The sequence below is a fragment of the Brachycentrus maculatus genome, unplaced genomic scaffold (genome assembly GCF_059751285.1).
Source record: "Brachycentrus maculatus isolate JH-2025_06_01 unplaced genomic scaffold, ASM5975128v1 h1tg000315l, whole genome shotgun sequence".
NCBI classification, from domain to species: Eukaryota; Metazoa; Arthropoda; class Insecta; order Trichoptera; family Brachycentridae; genus Brachycentrus; species Brachycentrus maculatus.
In genome coordinates this window covers 1,017,190-1,037,631 of record NW_028281064.1, presented here as the reverse complement: position 1 = coordinate 1,037,631, position 20,442 = coordinate 1,017,190, and the positions used below count along the sequence as shown (strand labels likewise).

At 31.5% G+C, this 20,442-nt stretch overlaps 1 protein-coding gene across 1 annotated transcript in view; it reads left to right on the top strand.

Annotated features, from left to right (window-relative positions):
• The window catches only part of LOC148304464 (RNA/RNP complex-1-interacting phosphatase homolog), a 92,173-nt gene that overhangs the window by 29,406 nt on the left and 42,325 nt on the right, over positions 1-20,442 (top strand). The window contains exons 3-5 of the mRNA XM_088268272.1: positions 15,096-15,127; positions 15,231-15,318; positions 18,800-18,879. Of these exons, the coding sequence (XP_088124398.1) occupies positions 15,096-15,127; positions 15,231-15,318; positions 18,800-18,879 (200 nt within the window). The remainder of the gene's footprint in view (positions 1-15,095; positions 15,128-15,230; positions 15,319-18,799; positions 18,880-20,442) is intronic.

Here is a 20,442-nt window from a genome sequence, read left to right as displayed (position 1 = left end):
AAGAAAAAAAAGAGGAATTTTTTTAATAACAATATATTGTATACCAACAAACATATCTAACAAGTGTTAGTCTTTCTCCAAGCACAAGTGCTCGGATTCTTTATTGGGAACTGCGTTTTTAATTTTAAGATTGCAAATATAAATATTTAGAAAATGAATTAATATTATTGAACGAGCTTATTATTACCATATTAAATAATAATTTTAAAAATTGAAAATATTTAAGTAAATTATATTTTACGCCACAATAACACTCATAATATTACAATTGAAAGTACATGGATTGCTTAATGCCTCTCTTAACTCGTTTAAAGCTCGTATTGGACAAATGTGCTACATTTCCTGAGCAATTATTTATTAGTTATCAATATGTTCGGTGCGTGTTAACAAATTCGAGTTGAAACCATTTAACATGTCTCCAGTTACAGCGCAAACGATTGGTAAAAATCAGCGTCGTGAATCATAAATTCCCGTTCGGTAGGTACTCCCCGTACATCAATAATATTACAAATCGACTCGTAATATAACGCGATTGGAATGGAAATCATCAAGCCGCATAATGAATCGGGAGGAGGAAAAACTGAATTACCAAAGGAAACCTCAGACAATATTACTGAACAGTTATAGCTCTGAATTTTTAAAGCCCATTTATTTTATTTATTGTTTCGGAATTTACTTTTTGGCAAGACATGATGATATTATTAAAGAAAACACTTGTTTGTTTTTTTTATTATTTTTTAAGTTAGCTTATATTTGTCCGCCTCTGTAGTGTAATGGTCAGCACGCTCAGCTACCGTTCTGGAGGTCTCGGGTTCGATTCCCAGGGGGGTCAAATAAATATTATTAATTTTTTCACTGTTATATTTATTCAATATTACCCTGGACTGGTACCTGAAGCGGAGGGCTGATCACCTTTCCTTCGTGTGTAAACGATCAAGATAACACTGTGTTCATATGAAGCAGTGCCCTATGCAGCATTGGGGTGCGGATAAGGGTTTTATTATTATTATTTTATTAGCTTATATTACAACTAATATTAACTTTTATTTACACTTAATTTACATCATCTATTTATATTTTGAGTGTGTCTAAATACTTCACAAATCGCTCACTCCTTTCAAGAACGTCATAAATAAAAAAAAACTTGATATTTCAGTAGAACGTTTTTCAAGTTTAAAAATATAATACACTGTATTAAAAATAAATATCAAGCCACTAATTGAACTTTTTACTGTGCAATAGATTGTTTTAGGTAAAACCTGAAGGTTTTTTCTCCGTTTGAAAAATATAAAGTTTATTTAAAAAAAATATTGAACAATACCTTTTCTTCAAAATACAAAAACAACACTTTTTACCCTGTAGCTGGTAAATATTAAGTTAAAATGTCCCGCTTTTGCTGGGATAGAGTACATTTTTTGGGCATTCCGAAAACATGCACTACTGAAAATTTACGATTTTTTGCTTTATGACGTTCTTGAAAGGAGTGAGCGAAATGTGTTTTTTCTCCACATTGGTGTAATTTTTAAACTTCGACATTTTGTCATATAATAGTCGCTGTGTCAAATAATTTCACAGGTGTGTCAGTAGTTCGGATCGGCGTCGGATGACGAGTGCCGTCTTGTGATTCATTCCTAAATCTCTATTCGCGAGTAGCATGCAGCATCTTGAGCCGTCTCGCCCACTGCCCGTCACGAGCACAGGTGGCGCCAGGCTACGCCTCAATAAATCACGTGATTACCGATTCCTTGCGCTATTCCGTTACCTCCCCCATATATGGAACTGCGATTATTGAAAATTATGACACGGGCGTATTATGTTTTCGGCGGCTGCGATCCAGACTTCAAACTGGAATCAATCTAATCGTACATTGCTAGTATGCATGTAAACTAGATAGAAGTAGATTTTTGACTTCATTGGTTATGAAATAATAATAATTTAATATTTATGTTTACATTTGCATATCCAATCTTGGCATGTATTAATATTGTAAAGATAGATGAAAATATTCCTTGTAATTTCACTAAATATATTATTTACAACACTTTGAGTGTTTCTGAATACTTGTTCGCAAATCTGGATTATCTCCAATTAGGAGTTTTTTTTTACATTATTTTTGAAATCTCAACACAAATGAAGAAGAATAAAGAAGTCTGGGCGTTTACAGGGCTTACGACCGACTTAAATAAAAATTTGAAAATTATGTTTTCCAGCGTTTCTCAAGAATGTGAGTATAATCCAGGATTCGGACCTCACATACAAATGAAAGAGTTTCTTCTTAATAAAAGCTGTCCTAATCCCACTATAGATGTCTCGAGTGATTCTCGCACACTGTGTTTCGAGTTTGATGAATGTACCAAAAAGTTTTAACTATTTGAGTAGTGTGGTTGTCAATCATGGGTAGTGATGGTAGTCTCAATGGTGTAATAGTTAATGTGTTAGCTACCGTGCACGAAGTCCCGGATTCAATTCCGGGGGGGTGGTAATATGTAAATATAAGTGATTTTACAATCTATATTGACTGGTCCCTGAAGCACAGGAGTGATTGTATATCTTACCTTCATGTAAGTAACAATCAAGAGATACTGCGTCAATTCGATGCAGTGCCCTATGCACCATTGGGTGCAGATAAGGCATAGAAAAAAAATCTCAATCAAATTTCTAAATGGATTCCGCATTGTATTTCTCTTCGTGTGAGTATGTGCCGTTTAAAAAGTTGCAAGTCATATATTAGTACAACAATTAGAGTTCGCGAGGAATTAATACACTCGACCATTCGATTACTGCCATAATCGATGCGCAATCGATAATAATTGCACCTCAACACGTGCATCGCGAGGAATCCACGCAGCAGTCGCATGTAAAACGGTTCGTAATTAATTTACATTGAAACTAATTGACTTCGGGTTCGATTCCCGGCGCGGCGCTTTTGCCTCGTCTGAAAATTATTCACGGGGGTGTAATTACACCGTATAAATCCGAGATATACTGCGCCTCGGCGAGAGGGTACCGAGCTATATTTTAATTTCAATTATTGGACGAGTGACAGGCGTGCGAACGGCGCTGGTTAGCCCTTAAGACAAATGGGTCATGTACTGTGATGGAAAAAAAATAAGGTCTGCTTATGCGGACTCGATGGTAAGTGGCATGAAAAATCGGGCAATATAAGATGGTTACAATAGAGTAGTTACATACCTTTTTTTTAATATACAGTGGAACCCCTGATAACGATTAATTCGCATAGCGAGTAAAAAAATGAAAAAGTTGCTCCCTTAACGAGCGAAAGGTTACATAGAAAGTGCATGTCCCTTTTCACGACATTCACTTGTGAGCCTGTACTTCCGCGCCAGTCTAAACAAAAAATTATTTCGGATAGCGAGTAAGATTCTGGAACGAATTATGCTTGTTATATGAGAGGTTCCACTGTATTTTTATCTTCCACTATGTGCCCAAATCCTTGTAAGTTTTAAATATACATACATAGATACCTTTTTGCAAAATCAACATAGATGAAGAAGAATATGGAAGTCTGGGTTTTTACATCTAGCCACATTTCGAATTGCTCTAGATGGTTCATAATGCTGATCCCGAGGGTCCACGATTCAACTCTGTATAGAAGTACTGACCAAATATAACACCTTACCATTCTTCGCCCAAGTTTCAGATTCAGGTTATCGTCTACAGAATATATTTCTCAATTCATTGAAAACTTAGAGTACTAGCGGCCTCTATTCAGCATTTAAAATTTTACCTCTACTACTACTAATACTACTACAACAACCATCACGCTGTTATCTGCAAAGGTAGGCAGAGAGTACGGAATGCCACACTCTGCCGTCCTGACACACTCCTAGCTTCCTTCACATCCTTACATCTAGTTAAAAATTCTCTCCGATTACGTAGACTTTTGACCCCACCATATTTTGAATTCTCTCTAGGATCCGATCGTGCCAAGTCTTCTTCGGCTGTCCTTGTTCTGTTCCTACGTTAACATTCGACAAATATACTTTCTTAGTCATTATTTCGTTATCCATTCGCTCCATATGCCCATACTACCTTAAATAGCTTTTTTTTTAAATATTTTATGCCTACATTTTCCAAGATTTGTTATCAATACCATATATGGTGCTATAACAATATCCTTTGTAACCCTTTTACGATAGATTAGGGTACTTTTCGACCCCTTTAACGCCCTGATTGCTCCTTTCGGATTCAATTAATCCGTCGCGATTGATCATGTATCGGAAGCTTTAAGGTTTTCATATGAATCCCCCTTTTAATCATTCAATAATTGCCAGGTTCGATGACACTAAATCAGCCCTTTTGTATCGCGGTGTTGCCACCCTCGTTCGGAGGGCGGGCAGGGCTCGTTATTCGGATTGTTATTAGGCGCGATTAAAGCCTTTTAATTGAGGGTTTTAGGCATATCACACAGACAAGTGGTCCGTAAGGTGTTAAGGGTTTCAATGAACTATCATTTTAAATTATCACAGTGTAAAGTCAGTGAATGGAACGACCCAAGTGATTTTTTTTTATTTCACCTACTATTCATTTTTTTTTACTACCGTGCTTTTTTCATCGGAATTTTATGTAATATTTTGAGACAATAAAGTAAAAAGTAAAATACCTATAAATATTTTATTGCCTTATAATACTACAATGAAGGTTCTTATATTTTAACATCCCAACAAAGATGAAATAGAATGTGTGAGGCTTGGTATTTACCATATTATTTTTTTATATCTCATCAAAGGTTAAGAACAATATGGAAGTCTGGGCATTTACGGGGCTGACGACCGTCATAGACTGGTTTAAGTGATCACTTTACACACGTGCAACATTCACTAATTCTACCCATTATTGACAACCACACTACTCAAATTCTTGGAAGTTCTACATATATGAACCAATTTAGAAACCTTGTTCTTGAATCACTACAACTTAACTAGAGACATCTATTGGTGGGATATGAATAATAACTCCTTAAATTGGAGATAATCCAGATTTTTAAACAAGTATTTGGACACACTCAAAATGTTGGTATTTGTCCTGTCATAAGCTAGTTTTAGTGAACACTTCATAAACATTCTATAACATTCACCATTCTACCCATGGTTGACAAACACACTACTCTTTTTTTTCGAGTGTATCTCAGGACAAAAGAGTGTGACGTCCCATCACCTTTGCTTACCCCTGCATAGAAACGCCTTGATGGTAGTAGTAGTAGTCTATTATGAAGTTGGTATTATTGAACCATATTTAGTACCTTGGTCAAAAGTCAAAGCGATTACTTAGTCTACTGTTTTCCAGTTTCACAACTGGCGAAGACTGTACTCGTATATTAAAACGCTCATTTACGCGGAAAGTGACTAGAAATATGCTCCACAAGGAAATCCAATGTGACCTGAACCCCGAGAAGCCTACGCATTCCCTTTGTGTCCAAACAAAAGGTTATCGTAGAACGGGGCTACTTGAACTTTGATGTGTTACTTGAGCCCAGTACAATTTTTTTTATTTAGATCGTGATATCGATCGAAGTATCGTGATAATAAGTGTCACCTGTCAGGGAAACAATGAATCATGTCGATACGTTCATTATTGTAGACCAAATACAGATATAAACCTCTTTTTGTACTGGGCTCAAGCTTTTCGTTAACTTATTAGAGGTTCATGCTTAAGTAACTTCGCTTTTAAAAGCTGTCATTGCTATTACTTACGAACAATGCATATTTCAGTATTGGCTTATATCTTAATTGATATTATATTTTTTAAATGAAAAACGCTTCTCCACGGGAGTAGGCAGAGAGAATAGATCGCCACACCACTTTGCAAAAAACTTTGCAAAAACTTTGCAAAAATTCTTCGTCTCCTACATTTATGACAGCCATTCTGACCACTTACAATTCTTACTTCACTCATTCGTTCCACATGCCCAAATATAATTATATTATTATATATATGGGTTACATTTGACAGTAAAGTTCCGTGTTAGTTAAGTTTAGTTTAATTTATATATTTATTCCTAAAGAAAAAAGTTTATTAAAAATAACAATTTTTGTTTTTATATAAATAGGAGACCCTAACAACTTCACTTTAGTCTACAGTTAACTTGATGATGGAACGATTATTCTGAAACTGGTAGTCTTGAATAGTGTTTTAAGTGGTATTACACAAAGCGAACGAAGAATGATAAGGAGAGTGTTATATTGCCATACTACAAAATTAATAATGCCTTCAGTATATAGAATAAAATAAAAACTATATTGTTTCTTCCACATAAATTTTTTTTGACCAGCAACCGGTTTCGTCGGAACCGACATCATCAGACTGATCATTTCTTTTTTGAATAAAAAGTAATGTTAGAAAAGGCAAATGTAAAAAATACATCATAATCGAACCCGCGACGCCAGTTTCGCAGTCGAGCATCTATCCAACTACGCCACGGCGCCTAACTTTCTATCTATCATGATGATGTCGGTTACGACGAAACCCGGTCGCTGGTCAGAAAAAATTATGTGGTAAAAACGATATAGTTTATATTTTATTCTATAAAATACGTTCCACCAAGAAATGTCGGTACAAAACTTAAAGTTTTTAGTATTCAAAATATGTTTATGTATTAAATGTTCAGCCAAACACGAATCTGACAATCGTTTGAAAATGCCAGAACTAGGCGAAACAATTGTCATAAAATAGATTATTTTGTGTTTTTTAACAATAAAATACAACTTAGTAGACTCAATAAATCAGTGTTTGATTTAACATTTAATACATAAATTAAAATGGAGTTCTACATATTCAACGTCGAATCTATTAATACACAAAATATATATTATTTTTTGACATCTCATCAAAGATGAAGAAGAATATGGAAGTCTGGGCATTTACGGGGCTAACGACCGTCATGGGCTGGTTTAAGTGGTCACTTTACATACGTGTAACATTCACCAATTCTACCCATTATTGACAACCATACTTCTCAAATTCTTGGAAGTTCTAGAACTTCACTAGAGACATCTTCACAGTCTCTTTTATGGAGAGGCACAGCGAATCAAAATATAAAAGTTCTCCATATCGCTCACTCCTTTCAAGAACGTCATAAATCAAAAAACTCGATTTTTCAGGAGAACGTTTTTAAAGTTTAAAAATATAATACAATGTATTAAAAATAAATATCAAGCCACTTACTGAACTTTTTACTGTGCAACAGATCTTTTTAAGTAAAACCTGAAGGTTTTTTCTCCATTTGAAAAATATTTAGTTTATTTAAAAAAATAATTAAACAATACCTTTTCTTCAAAATGCAAAAACAACACTTTCTGCCCTGTGACGGGTAAATATTACGTTAAAAATATGCCGCTTCTGCTGGGATATAGTAAATTTTCTGGGCATTCCGAAAACATGCCCAACTGAAAATTGACGAATTTTGATTTATGACGTTCTTGAAAGGAGTGAGCGATATGTATAAATGATTCAAATGTATTATGTTAAAAATAAAAATGTGAATACATTAAATAAATCAAAATAAATAAACCTATTGGTGAGATGAAAATAATCTTTTTACTGAGCAGAAACTCTTTTATTAGTATGTGAGGTCCGAATCCTGGATTATAATCACACACATGAGAAACGCCAGAAAATATCATTAAAAAAAACGCAACCTATATTTTTATTATTAAACATTTTTTACCAGTGATTGCTTTAAATTATGGAGGAGGTAATCCCTCATGATTCACTCCGCCAATGAACAGCATTGCGCGTAAATCGTTTAGTTGTAGACTAAAAATATTACGACAAGACTGTACATATTGTAATTGGGAATTCGCGGTTCCCATCACGAGCCCCGGCCCCGACAGTCGCTGGCGCAATTTATGGTAGTTCCATATTAGACTTTCCCCCATTGGTCCTCGGCCTGTTAAATCCTCGAAAACATCTCCCCATCGTGCCTCGGCCCTTTGTGTTTCCGTTTAACGTCTTAATGTTTTTAAAACGAATGTATCGTAAAGATTTTTTAACCTCTAAATGGACCGTGTTATGCAGAAACCATCCAAATCACGATTTGCGAAATTTGATTTTTTTATGAGCGCTACTCCATCAATAGTAAAATGTTAATGTGCTTTAAAGACGCCCAACCCAAAAGATCGACGCAATATTTTTGGAGAACTTTTTTTCTATTTTTGATTTAAGTTTTGCTCAGTAAATATCACTTTTTCTTAAAATTTATTTTGACACGTATTTCAGTTATGCATTCTACATCATTTTCAAACAGTTTATTTGAAAATGATGCGAAATGCATCGAAAAACAGTGTCACAATAGATTTTAAGATATAATGGTATTTACCGAGTAAAATTTAAATTTAAAATGGATAGATTTTACCACAAAGTCACTGCTGAATCGATTGATGAAACTTTGTTGTCCTATTTGGAGATAATCCAGATTTGTGAACAAATATATATATTTCTTTTTAGATGGGAATTCCATTTATTATTTACCTTACTTATTATGCACAAGGTTTATAGATCATTTAGTGGATTTTTGTTTCTTCTAGCTAATTAAATATGTTTCTATTTAAATCTGTGTTGGGAACAGGAGGGTTAATCTAGTGTGGGCCAAACAGGAAACAAATATTTGGACACACTCAAAATGCTGTAAACTTTTTTCTTACCAACAATCAAATCCGTGAAAAAAAATTACTAACAAGCTTTTGGTTTGAGAGTTTTCAGCATTTTACACGTTATAATTATTTACATACATAAAAATGTTCCAGAAAAAAACATGTGGTTTGGATGTACTCGAATTTAGAAATCAAGTACGCTAAAACCATCTAAAATAAATGTGAATCATTGAACCCATTCTATCATTTTTGCAATTTTGCTGAATCCATCCTACCAATGAAATACTGAACTACGACCTTATTGATAAAATAATCAAAGAATATTACATGACACACAGTAAACAAGGCATTTTTATGGTATAGTAAAACCTTGATATAACAGACTAATATGGGGAGGGGGTATCTGTTAAGTTTTGTTTGCACTTTAGAGACATAATTTTTGAAAATCATGGCCACTAAAAATTATTATTTACATGCGAAGACAGTTGAATTAAAGCATGTATAATATATATGGGACATTTTTAATTTTTTAAAATTTGACTGGATTTTTTGTCCGTCATATCTAAAGCTCGTTAAATTGAGGTCCGTTATTTTACTGTAATATTAAAACAAATTTTATTTCTACCATTTACCATAGGGATGTTTTTTTTATTCTGAAAATATTCAAATGCAACTATCACAGCTTGCCAATTTGAGAGTTGGATGGTTTCTGAATAACATGGTCTAAACAATATACCCGCCGATGTGTTCGTCTTCTCGCAGATTTTATTGACTGCTCCAACGGTGGTAATGTATTTGAAATTGAGTTGCGATCATAAATATGGCTTTGCATATTTTGTTGCTTTGGCGGCATCGAGTCGTAGGCCCCGAACTATCATCTTAGGAGGTAAAGTTTTAGGAATGAATACGTCGTGTTTGGATCGTCTGCGAATTAATTTACAAAATGTCCCATAAAAAAACTTAATCCTTTTCGTATCGCTTAATTTTTTGCATAAATGAGACTAGGAACTAATACTCGTTTTGAATTTTTTTTATTTAAGTAATATAGATAGTGTTTTAGTATTAATCAGTCTTGATAAAGAAGCCGTTAGCTTCGAAACCGGTAGACATTATAATTAAGTTATAATAAAATATTTATAGTGATTTTAAAACAGAGTTACATTTTAATTATAAAATGGAAAATCACAAAGTTAGTGCTTCAAATATTAATGTAAAATAATAAAAAAAATTGCAGCAGTCAGAATTGATTGATTTGCTGTATGCATATCTTTAATCTAGTAAATAGCATATAGCACATCTATGTATAAATTTACAAAATGTCCCATTAAAAAAACTTAATTCTTTTCGTATCGCTTTTTATATGGCTTAATTTTTTGCATAAACGAGACAAGGAACTAATGCTCGTTTTAAACAGTTAAAAAAACCTTGCAGCAGTCAAAATTGATTGATATTGCGTTATGCATATCGTAAATAACATATAGCACGTCTATGTAATAATTTACAAAATGTCACATTAAAAAAACGTAATCTTTTTCTTATCGCTTTTTATATGGCTTAATTCTTTGCACAAGGAACTAATGCTCGTTTTTAGCTTACTTACTCGCTCACTACCATCACGCTGTTTCCCCGCGAGGTAGGCAGAGGCGTTTGTATTCTGCAGCTATCTAGTTCGCAAATGTCAAATATTATTGACGTACGACGCCATTTGCAAAAATTATAACATCTTTCGATAGGATGATGAATTTTGCGCCACCCTATGAGCACGTCTATGCATTAATTTTTATAATTTTATGTCGTTTTCCTTTTTAAAATTACGAAATTATACATTTTTGTTGTTCCTTTCTCCATTATATCCGCATTAATAATACATTTATTTTTTAAATGAATTACTTACTCAACATTTTGAGTGTGTCCGAATTCTTGTTCACAAAATCTGGATTATCTCCAATTACAGGAGTTATTTTCATATTATTTTTTGACATCTCATCAAAGATGAAGAAGAATATGGAAGTCTGGGCATTTACGGGGCTGACGACCGTCATAGGCTGGTTTAAGTGATCACTTTACACACGTGTAACATTCACCAATTCTACCCATTATTGACAACCACATTACTCAAATTCTTGGAAGTTCTATATATATATGAACCAATTTAGAAACCTTGTTCTTGAATCACTAGAACTTCACTAGAGACATCTATTACACGTGTGTAAAGTGATCACTTAAACCAGCCTATGACGGTCGTCAGCCCCGTAAATGCCCAGACTTCCATATTCTTCTTCATCTTTGATGAGATATCAAAAAAAAATAATATGAAAATAACTCCTGTAATTGGAGATAATCCAGATTTTGTGAACAAGTATTTGGACACACTCAAAATGTTGTAAATAAATTATCTGGTCAAATTATAAGCTTAATAATAAAAATGAAAATGGTATTTTCTGGCGTTTCTCATGTGTGTGATTATAATCCAGGATTCGGACCTCACATACTAATATAAGAGTTTCTGCTTAATAAAAAGCTTCTTTACATCTCACCAATAGATGTCTCTAGTGAAGTTCTAGTGATTCAAGAACAAGGTTTCTAAATTGGTTCATATATATGGAACTTCCAAGAATGTGAGTAGTGTGGTTGTCAATAATGGGTAGAATTGGTGAATGTTACACGTGTGTAAAGTGATCACTTAAACCAGCCTATGACGGTCGTCAGCCCCGTAAACGCCCAGACTTCCATATTCTTCTTCATCTTTGATGAGATGTCAAAAAATAAATTACTTACCCTATTTTTAATGATTCTGAACCATATCTACTTTTAATGATCTGGTAACATACCTGTATTATTACTGATTTATTTTAATTCACTCGAAATGATTAAGTTTTAATTAAAATTGGACCACCGTAATTGTCCTGTATTAACACATCAGATTTATTACTTTATTGTTGTTCACGACTCGACCTACATAAACAGTTACCTGATACAAATCAACGTGCTTTATATTTCTTTTATTTATTTATTGATTCAAGTCCTATATCTGTATCACGAAAGATCGATAAAATGCGTTAAGGTGGTCATTCAAAGGATATCTTTATACAGAATATTTTGTTCACAAAATTGAAAAAAAAAAATCTAAAAATTCAAACTTTTATGGGATGTTATGGTACGTTTAAGAAATATGTTCGTTGGAATTAATATTGTTTTTTTGTGTTTTTTTACAGCCGTAACCAATTTGTACAAAATATATTACGTAGTTTAAATATACAGTATATTTTTAATCGGGTCGTTTCGGGTTGTAGTCCCGTGGTTGGTTTCGCGGACTCTTGAGTCAGAGTTTCTGCGTTGGAACACACTCTACCACAATCTTATTTTGACACCTATTTTAATAATGAAAATTTAATTTATTGATTGTTTTAAAATAATTAAAACTCAATACAAAATTTAAAAAACTATACTTAGCATTTTCGATTCATTTGTTATTGTTGTAATGTCAGTGATACCTACATTATCGCATGTACGACTGAATGAATACGTTGAACCAATCTACATGTAAACAATATTTCAGGCTATAATTAAATCATAACTTTTTTTTTTAATTTCTTTTTCCTTAACCCCTCCCCTCCCTTCCCTATATTTACTAACCCCAGAAAACATCTGTAAGTTTAAACTTGTCGTATATATATATATATATATATATATATATATATATATATATATATATATATATATATATATATATATATATATATATATATATATATATATATATATATATATATATATATATATATATATATATATATATATATATATATATATATATATATATATATATATATATATATATATATATATGTATATATATATATATATATATGTATATATATATATATATATGTATATATATATGTATATATATATATATAAATATATAAATATATATATATATATATATAGATATATATATATATATATATATATATATATATATATATATATATATATATATATACATATATATATATATATATATATATATATATATATATATATATATATATATATATATATATATATATATATATATATAACTCATTTAAGTGGTATATTCAATTGATTAATTTTAAAAAAATAATCAACCTGTCATTCCACAAAGTTAATGCCGAATCAATAAATAATACAATTGTTTTAAAATCATTATAAATATTTTATTACAACTTAATTATGATTTCTATCGGTTTCGAAGCTAACCGCTTCTTTATCAAGACTGATTAATGAGACTGATTAAAAACAATAAAAACATTTTAGGAGTTTAACTTTATTTACAGTCACGTCGTTGAAAATCAAACCCGAGAGTCCAATTGGTAAGGCACCAGATGTTTCAGCTCCTGATATTTGATCGATGGACCTTTTTTTTATCGATGTTTTAATAAAGTAAAAAAATATATATTAAAATGGTTCCAACGCCAGTTTACATTATTTCACAGATGTCTGACATCCTACAGACGTGCTGGAAAGCCTGAATGATAAATAATAGCACTCATAGACAAAAACTATGCGGGTCGGTATATCAAGAGGATGATACAAATAATAGTTACTCCAGTTTGGAATGAGGGATACCCCTTGCGCCTACAGTAAAAAAAAGACATCAAACCTTGTTTGAGAAAGTCTTTTTCAATGTATTCAATTTATCAATTTATTTTTACAAAATCCCTATCATTTTATCTAATATTGAGAAAATAAAACAATTGTAACATCATATCCCATAAGTTTTTAGCTACAACTTATTTGATTATAATTATAAATAAATAAACTATCAATTGTCATTTAAAATTTTTGTATAATAATATAACATTTGTACAATTTTTTCCACATTTGTTTATATTTTTGACCAGTGTCCGAGTTTCTTCGTTATCGACATTATCAGACTGGTCTGATAATGTCGATAAATACGAAACCCGGTCACTGGTCAAATACCAAAAAATATACGCGGGAAAAGTTATATACTTACATAGTTGTTATTTTATTGTATAAGATGCAATTGCACTAAGAAATGTGAGAAAAAACTTAATAAAAAATATTTGTATTTGACGTCTGTAGTGGGTAAGTAACTAACAACCATAAATAATCGTACACTTACTTATATTCGAAATTTATTTGCAAACAAAATCGGTTCTTATGTTTTTTGATACGCTTTACACGCAAAATTGGCTTAAAACTATGTTTTCATATAGTTTTTTTAAATTATTTAGATTTTTTTATCTGGGAACAAACATTGATAAATTAAATTTAAATCAATCTTATTTAATTTTTCCAAATGAAACTATAAAAAGTTGAATGTGCGCGATGGCTCTAATTGTATTTTTTCTTACCGCATTAAAATGCGGGGGTGGGTGTTACAAAATTTCCGTAACCGATTTTTATCGATTCTCGATACTCAATAAATACGACCGTCGCAGTACACGAATTATTATTTTCGGACCGTTACCGAGATGCAATTAATTTTATGTGAACATAATATTGTTTTGTATTTTCAATTGCCCAATCTAATATGTTACAGATAAGATCGAGCATTCTGTATGCAGATTATCGCTTCTTATTTGCTTTACATTCTGAAAAAAGGTGAACCAATTGAGGTCTTTTTTTAAAATCAATTCGCCCAAATACGGGGCGGGTCCTGTGCGTGTGGTCTGTTATAATAATAATTTGGCAACATAAAAATTTTCTAATTTAATCTTCAGGAATTAAAATGATTTCCGATTGATAAAAAGTGTAACCCGACTCCATGGCATATTTTTATTTGGCGGCTTTTTTCTATGATCATTTAGTAAATGAAATTATCTGTAATGATTATGCTATCAAGTTGGATTTTGAATATGCAAAGTGGTAATCAAAAATTTAAACGAAAGGTTTTTATTTTTTTTAAATGAGGTTTCTTCCCTTCTCTTAATTTGTCAGCTATTTTTTCACCATGCGCTAAAAATTGTGTAGTTCGCTTTTGTAGTGTAGTGGTTAGCGCATTGGCTACCGTGCTGTCGATTCTGGGTTAAATTCTCAAGAAGATCAAAATAAATTTAACTGATTTTTCAGATTTAAGATTTGTAAAAATTGAACATTTACGTTTTTATTTATATAGATTTCACTCTATTCAACTGGTTATTACGGTAAAAATAATTAATTTTTTTTATACTTCTTTGTTCTATTTTTCATTTATGTTAAACAGATAACCAAACTAAATTTCGTGGTTCTATATTGCGATCACTGAATTCAAATGTTTTCAACTTGACCCTATGTCTGCCATACCTTGAAGCCCCTTAGTCTTTTATATGAATAAACTATTAAACGAAAATATGCGTGTATATCATAAGAACTAATACTTTTTTTTAAAATACTAAATGAAATGTACACAATAAAATGCGATACAAGATTACTGCAATAAATGATTACTGAAATTACATTTATAATTTACACTGAAAATTTCTGTTTCAGCGCTACTTTTCCAGTGCTTCTGGATCTGAGAGGTAAGAAAATATACATATTCGATTTTAAAAAATTAAGCTACTTATTTTCTCTTCGTTTTTAAGTATATTTATTTTCTTATAAAATAAATGTTTTTTTTTTCAGATGGGGTGTTCCCGAATTACTAAAAGCCCAACCAAACATAGGAATTGTAATCGATTTGACTTTTTCCACCAAATATTATGATCCAAGCGTAAGTATACAGTTCATTTTATTATTTCATAATTTTTTTTTACATGAAATGTTTTTTTTTTAATATAACTTCTCTATCATAAATTTTAACAAATACTTTTACCATCCCTATCTTTCGATCAGGATATCTTATTTAAGTCCAGAACTTCGTTCAATCTCTGAATCATAATTTATAGTATATTGATGTCTTTTTTTTATTCATTCTCATTATCAGACACTAGATTTTTTACCTTACGGGTGACAAATCGGTAATTATTAAAGGTATCTCATTTGAGACGAAGAATCTTAACGTTTTCTACGAAAGAAAATGGAAGTCTTAGCATTCCAGGGATTTCAACATTTTATAATATATTTCTAAGCGCCTCGTTGAAGAGTGAGCTCGAACCCAGAAACTTTTACTCTGAGTCCGTGACTGTAACCACAGGACTTCAAACCGACTGTCAAATATCAATATCACGATGCCGTACCCGAAATACTATTTGATGAGAAAAAGCGTTAGAAGAAGAAGAAGAAAAAAACTCCAAATATATTATTTATTAAATTGTATTACTTCTTCGAGTTTTTAACCGCTTAAAACGTTTTAAAATAGGCTTTGAACCGTTCGTTAAAGGTTGTTAATGGTTTTAATAGTATTGCGCAAAACTGGACACAATTTAACTACAAAAATAGCTTAATTAATTTGTTTTTAAACCTTTCCTTATTTTTTACATTGTATTTTTTATATTTTTATTTTCACTTTTACCTCTGACTCGTATTTAAATTATTTAAATTTAAAACAAGCACAGTTTGTGCCGAAAAGGGGTCCAGTTAAACGCTGTTATTAGCCAGTGTACCGACACATAAGTCAATGTCCCATTTAACGATCCTCTCACCATCAGAATAACGATTATAACGTTATTAACCCGAAATATTGTAAAAAATACCGAATGATCAAGGCGTTTAAGAACTTCTCGTGTTGATTTTCAATTTCCATGCAGATATTTCGATAACGAAAAGTCGTATTTCGCGGGACGTGTATTCAATTTGTTTTTGTGCAATATGTAAGGCATTTTAATATAATGTTGTGAGACTCTTTTCGGCCGCAGAATTTGCTGTGATATTGATCAAAATGTTTATTATTTATTTTATGTGTATCAAGTCTTGCCGCAATTTCGAAGGACCTGTTTTAAATTTATGTTATATATATATATTACCGTTTTCATAATATCTCTCAGTATTTTTAAATATGTCAATAGTACAACATTTTGAGTGTGTCCATATACTTTTTCTTAAATCTGGATTATCCCAATTATATAAGTTAATTTTCATATTATATTTGACATCTCAACGTAGATGAAAAAGAATATGGAAGTCTGGGCATTTATTGGGGTAAATAAATATAGCCCAGTATATGCCAAGACTTCCATATTCTTCTTCATCTATGTTGAGATATTCAAAAGAAAATGTCAGTAGTAATTTGTTTTAAATTTCTTCTAGGGATACGTTCTCTTTGCGGTGTAACAATCTTCATCATTTATTTGATAATATACTATTTCTTTAATTGTAGATTCTAGATGTCGTGCAGTGTATTTATCAACACCATCTTTAAAACACTTTAAAAAAATTGAAGCGATTTTTTTTAATTTAAATTTTACTTGGTGAAAACTACTACTTCTAATGTGACATGTGTTTCGATCCATTCAGCATCAAACACCATATGTTAAGCATAGTCTAAATTTTAGAGTTGTACTTCTGGGATGTTAAAAAGATGAAGAGGTGTAGAAGCTCTTTGTTTTTTTTGTTAGTGAGAACATCCTTTAGTCTTTATTACGTTAATTGTGTGCTTATGTTATTATTTATATTTTTTTAAATTTCTTTTGTTTAAATATTTCGAAGTTTATAAATTTCCTTTTTTGTGAAGATTTTATTTCTCAAACATATGCATGTTCCCTGATTCTTGTTTTGAATTTTCATGAATTAATAGGTACCGATTTTAAAACTTCAACCACAATCACAGTTTAATTTGTATATCCCACTGTGATTTAATATATTTTTATTTTATGTTTTAAAAAAATTTATTGTTTTTATTGTAAAATTGGTCTTTTAACAAATCACTTTGCCACACAGCATTTGTATCTAAGCTACATTTTGGTGATCTACAGTCTACGTTTCGTTTAATTACCGTTCTAGAAGTTTCGGGTTTGATTTCCGAATTAATCAAAATACGTATATTTATTTTATTTTACCCTAAATTGGTATTTTATTCGCGGGATTGGTTTAATTGCCTTCGTGTAGTTAACTATCAAGATAACACTGCGTCGATATTATGTAGTCCCCTGCACACCACTGTGTGTAAAGGATTAAAAAAATATATATCTTGAGACATTCAAAAAAATATATTTTGCAAAAAAAAATACTTACCTGTACTGAATAAAATTGTCATAAATTATTTGAAGCATCAAACTTAGAAATTTTTAAAATGAGCATTTGTGGTTATAAACTGTAAAGAGTATCGACGGCCCCTACGTATAGTACTCTATCTGCAAATCTGTTACTTTACAGTAGAGAACTTAGAAGATTTTTTCTATGTATTTTTTTTATTAATTCACTGTTTTATCTGAAACTCTAAACTAGTATTGAACATTCAAAAACACGATAAAATAATGTATACAATCTTTTTTAAACTTTATACTTTGTCAAAATTGAATTTTGTCCGCCTCCGTAGTGTAATGGTCAGCACGCTCGGCTACCGTTCTGGAGGTCCCGGGTTCGATTCCTAAGGGGGGTAAAAATAAATATAAGTGATTTTTTCACTGTAATATTTATTCAATATTACCATGGACTGGTACCTGAAGCGGAGGGCTGATCACCGTTCCTTCATAAGTAAAACGATCATGATAACACTGCGTTTATAAGACACAGTGCCCTATGCACCATTGGGGTGCGGATAAGGGTTTTATTATTATTATTTATACTTTGTCAAAATTAGGTAGTTAGCGTTTTAGGAGTTCCGTTCATTTCGAAAATTCGATGTAGATAAAATTCGATGCGTCTTATACGCCTGAAAACTAGGCATAACTTTTTTTGTTTATATTTGTAGATAACGGTCAGTTGATAACATACACCAAATATCTCAAAATGGACAAAAATGTAGTTAGAGCACTTTACGTAGGACACGCCGATATAATAAATTAGAATTCTCCTCTGTACAAAATATATTTTGTCAATATTTTTTTCACATTTTGACAAAACAAAGGCATGTCTTTTATTAGTGTTCACTTTATGATTTCCTCGGCGACATTTTGCTTAATGTATTCCTATATTACCATACTAACTCGGGTTATTATCCTTAGAGTCCTGTTTTAGTAACTTGGAATCGATCACCGACCATAAAATCAGTACATCTCGATCCTTTTATCCTTTTGTTTTTGCCCTGTTCCGCACTACCTTCCCTTATTATTCCATGAAAGTGTAAAAACCTAACTAGGCACATTTTTTTTCAGGAACTTTTAAAGATGAATATAGCCTATGAAAAAGTACTTTGCGAAGGACATGCCATTCCGAAACCGAGCGTGGTACGAAGGTTCGTTTGCTTTATTTTTCTGATTAACCCTCGTATGACCATACATACAGACAAACCTTGTTTTTATTCCTTTTCTTCATTATAAAGAAAATCATGTAAACTATTACCAATATAAAATTATTCATAAATAATCCCAGGCCAACAATTAAGTCCCATACATGTATTTTTCAAAAATTGTTTCTTATATTATAAAATGAAACAGTCACAGATAATAATACCTTAGATATAATATTTTTTTGAAAAATATTTTTAATATTAAAAGCATTTGCTATGTGTTTAGCATTTTTTTCTTATTTTACAAAAATTTTGTAAGTATGTATATAACGATATTATATTTTATTGACAATATTATATTGATGTAATGTCGTCAATATGCTGATATATTGATATTATATTGACAGTCAACAGTCCGGCTCCTCCTGAGGAGTATTACGTGGTTACCTCCCAGTACTGAGCAAATGCTGAGATGTTCCTGATTGGCCCACCCTCGATTATCCCGCCTTTTTCCAGTATTTTACGAAAATTACGCTGTTAAAATTATCCCAAATAATAATTATTATTGTTAGTACTCCCTAAACACTAGCAGTTGCTCTATTAGAGAAGTATTGTATCATCAAGTATTACTTGTTTCATGACTTCTGTTATAACTTAAAAAACAATAATTATTCTTCAGTAATTCAAGCGGCCAAACAATCGAATGAATTACCTCTCCTTGTAAAAAATGCACCCTCTCTAATAACTTATAAGAAACGTCTGAGACATTACTATCTATCATTAGAATCCTAACTGTCTATCAAACCTCATCCCTTAGTTTTTCCCTGTACCTCCTTCGCTAAACTCCCTTTCTCCTTTGCCTTCCTTATTTTTATCAATTTGTAATTTATGTTTTTTTTCAAATCGCTCACTCCTTTCAAGAACGTCATAAATCGAATAACTTTATTTTTCAGGAAAACGTTTTTAAAGTTTAAAAATATAACACAATGTATTACAAATTAATATCAAGCCACTTTTTGAATTTTTTACTGTGCAACAGATCTTTTTAGGTAAAACCTGAAGGTTTTTTCTCCATTTGAAAAATATTTAGTATATTTAAAAAAAAAAACAATACCTTTTCTTCAAAATGCAAAAACAACATTTTCTGTCCTGTAGCGGGTAAATATTAAGTTAAAAATATACCTCCTTTGCTGGGATATAGTACATTTTCTGGGCATTCCGAAAACATGCACAACTGGAAATTGACGATTTTTGATTTATGACGTTCTTGAAAAGAGTGAGCGGAATGTTCAAGTATTATCTACTCTCTGATTGCAAACAGCTATACATGGTATCAAGCGTTTTGACTATCACTAGTCTGTTTTTGATTGGTTGGAAGATATTGCTTTTTAGCAATAAGCCCGCCAATGTACTTATGTCTTTTCTGTACATGAAGTTTAAATAAATAAATCAATTATAAAAATGTCTCTCACGATACCGCTCTTCAACTATTATTTCGAAGCAGTGGAATCTTATTTAGCCTAAAGCTTTTGTCGTACGAGTATATCTCTCATCTAATATTCCCACTCT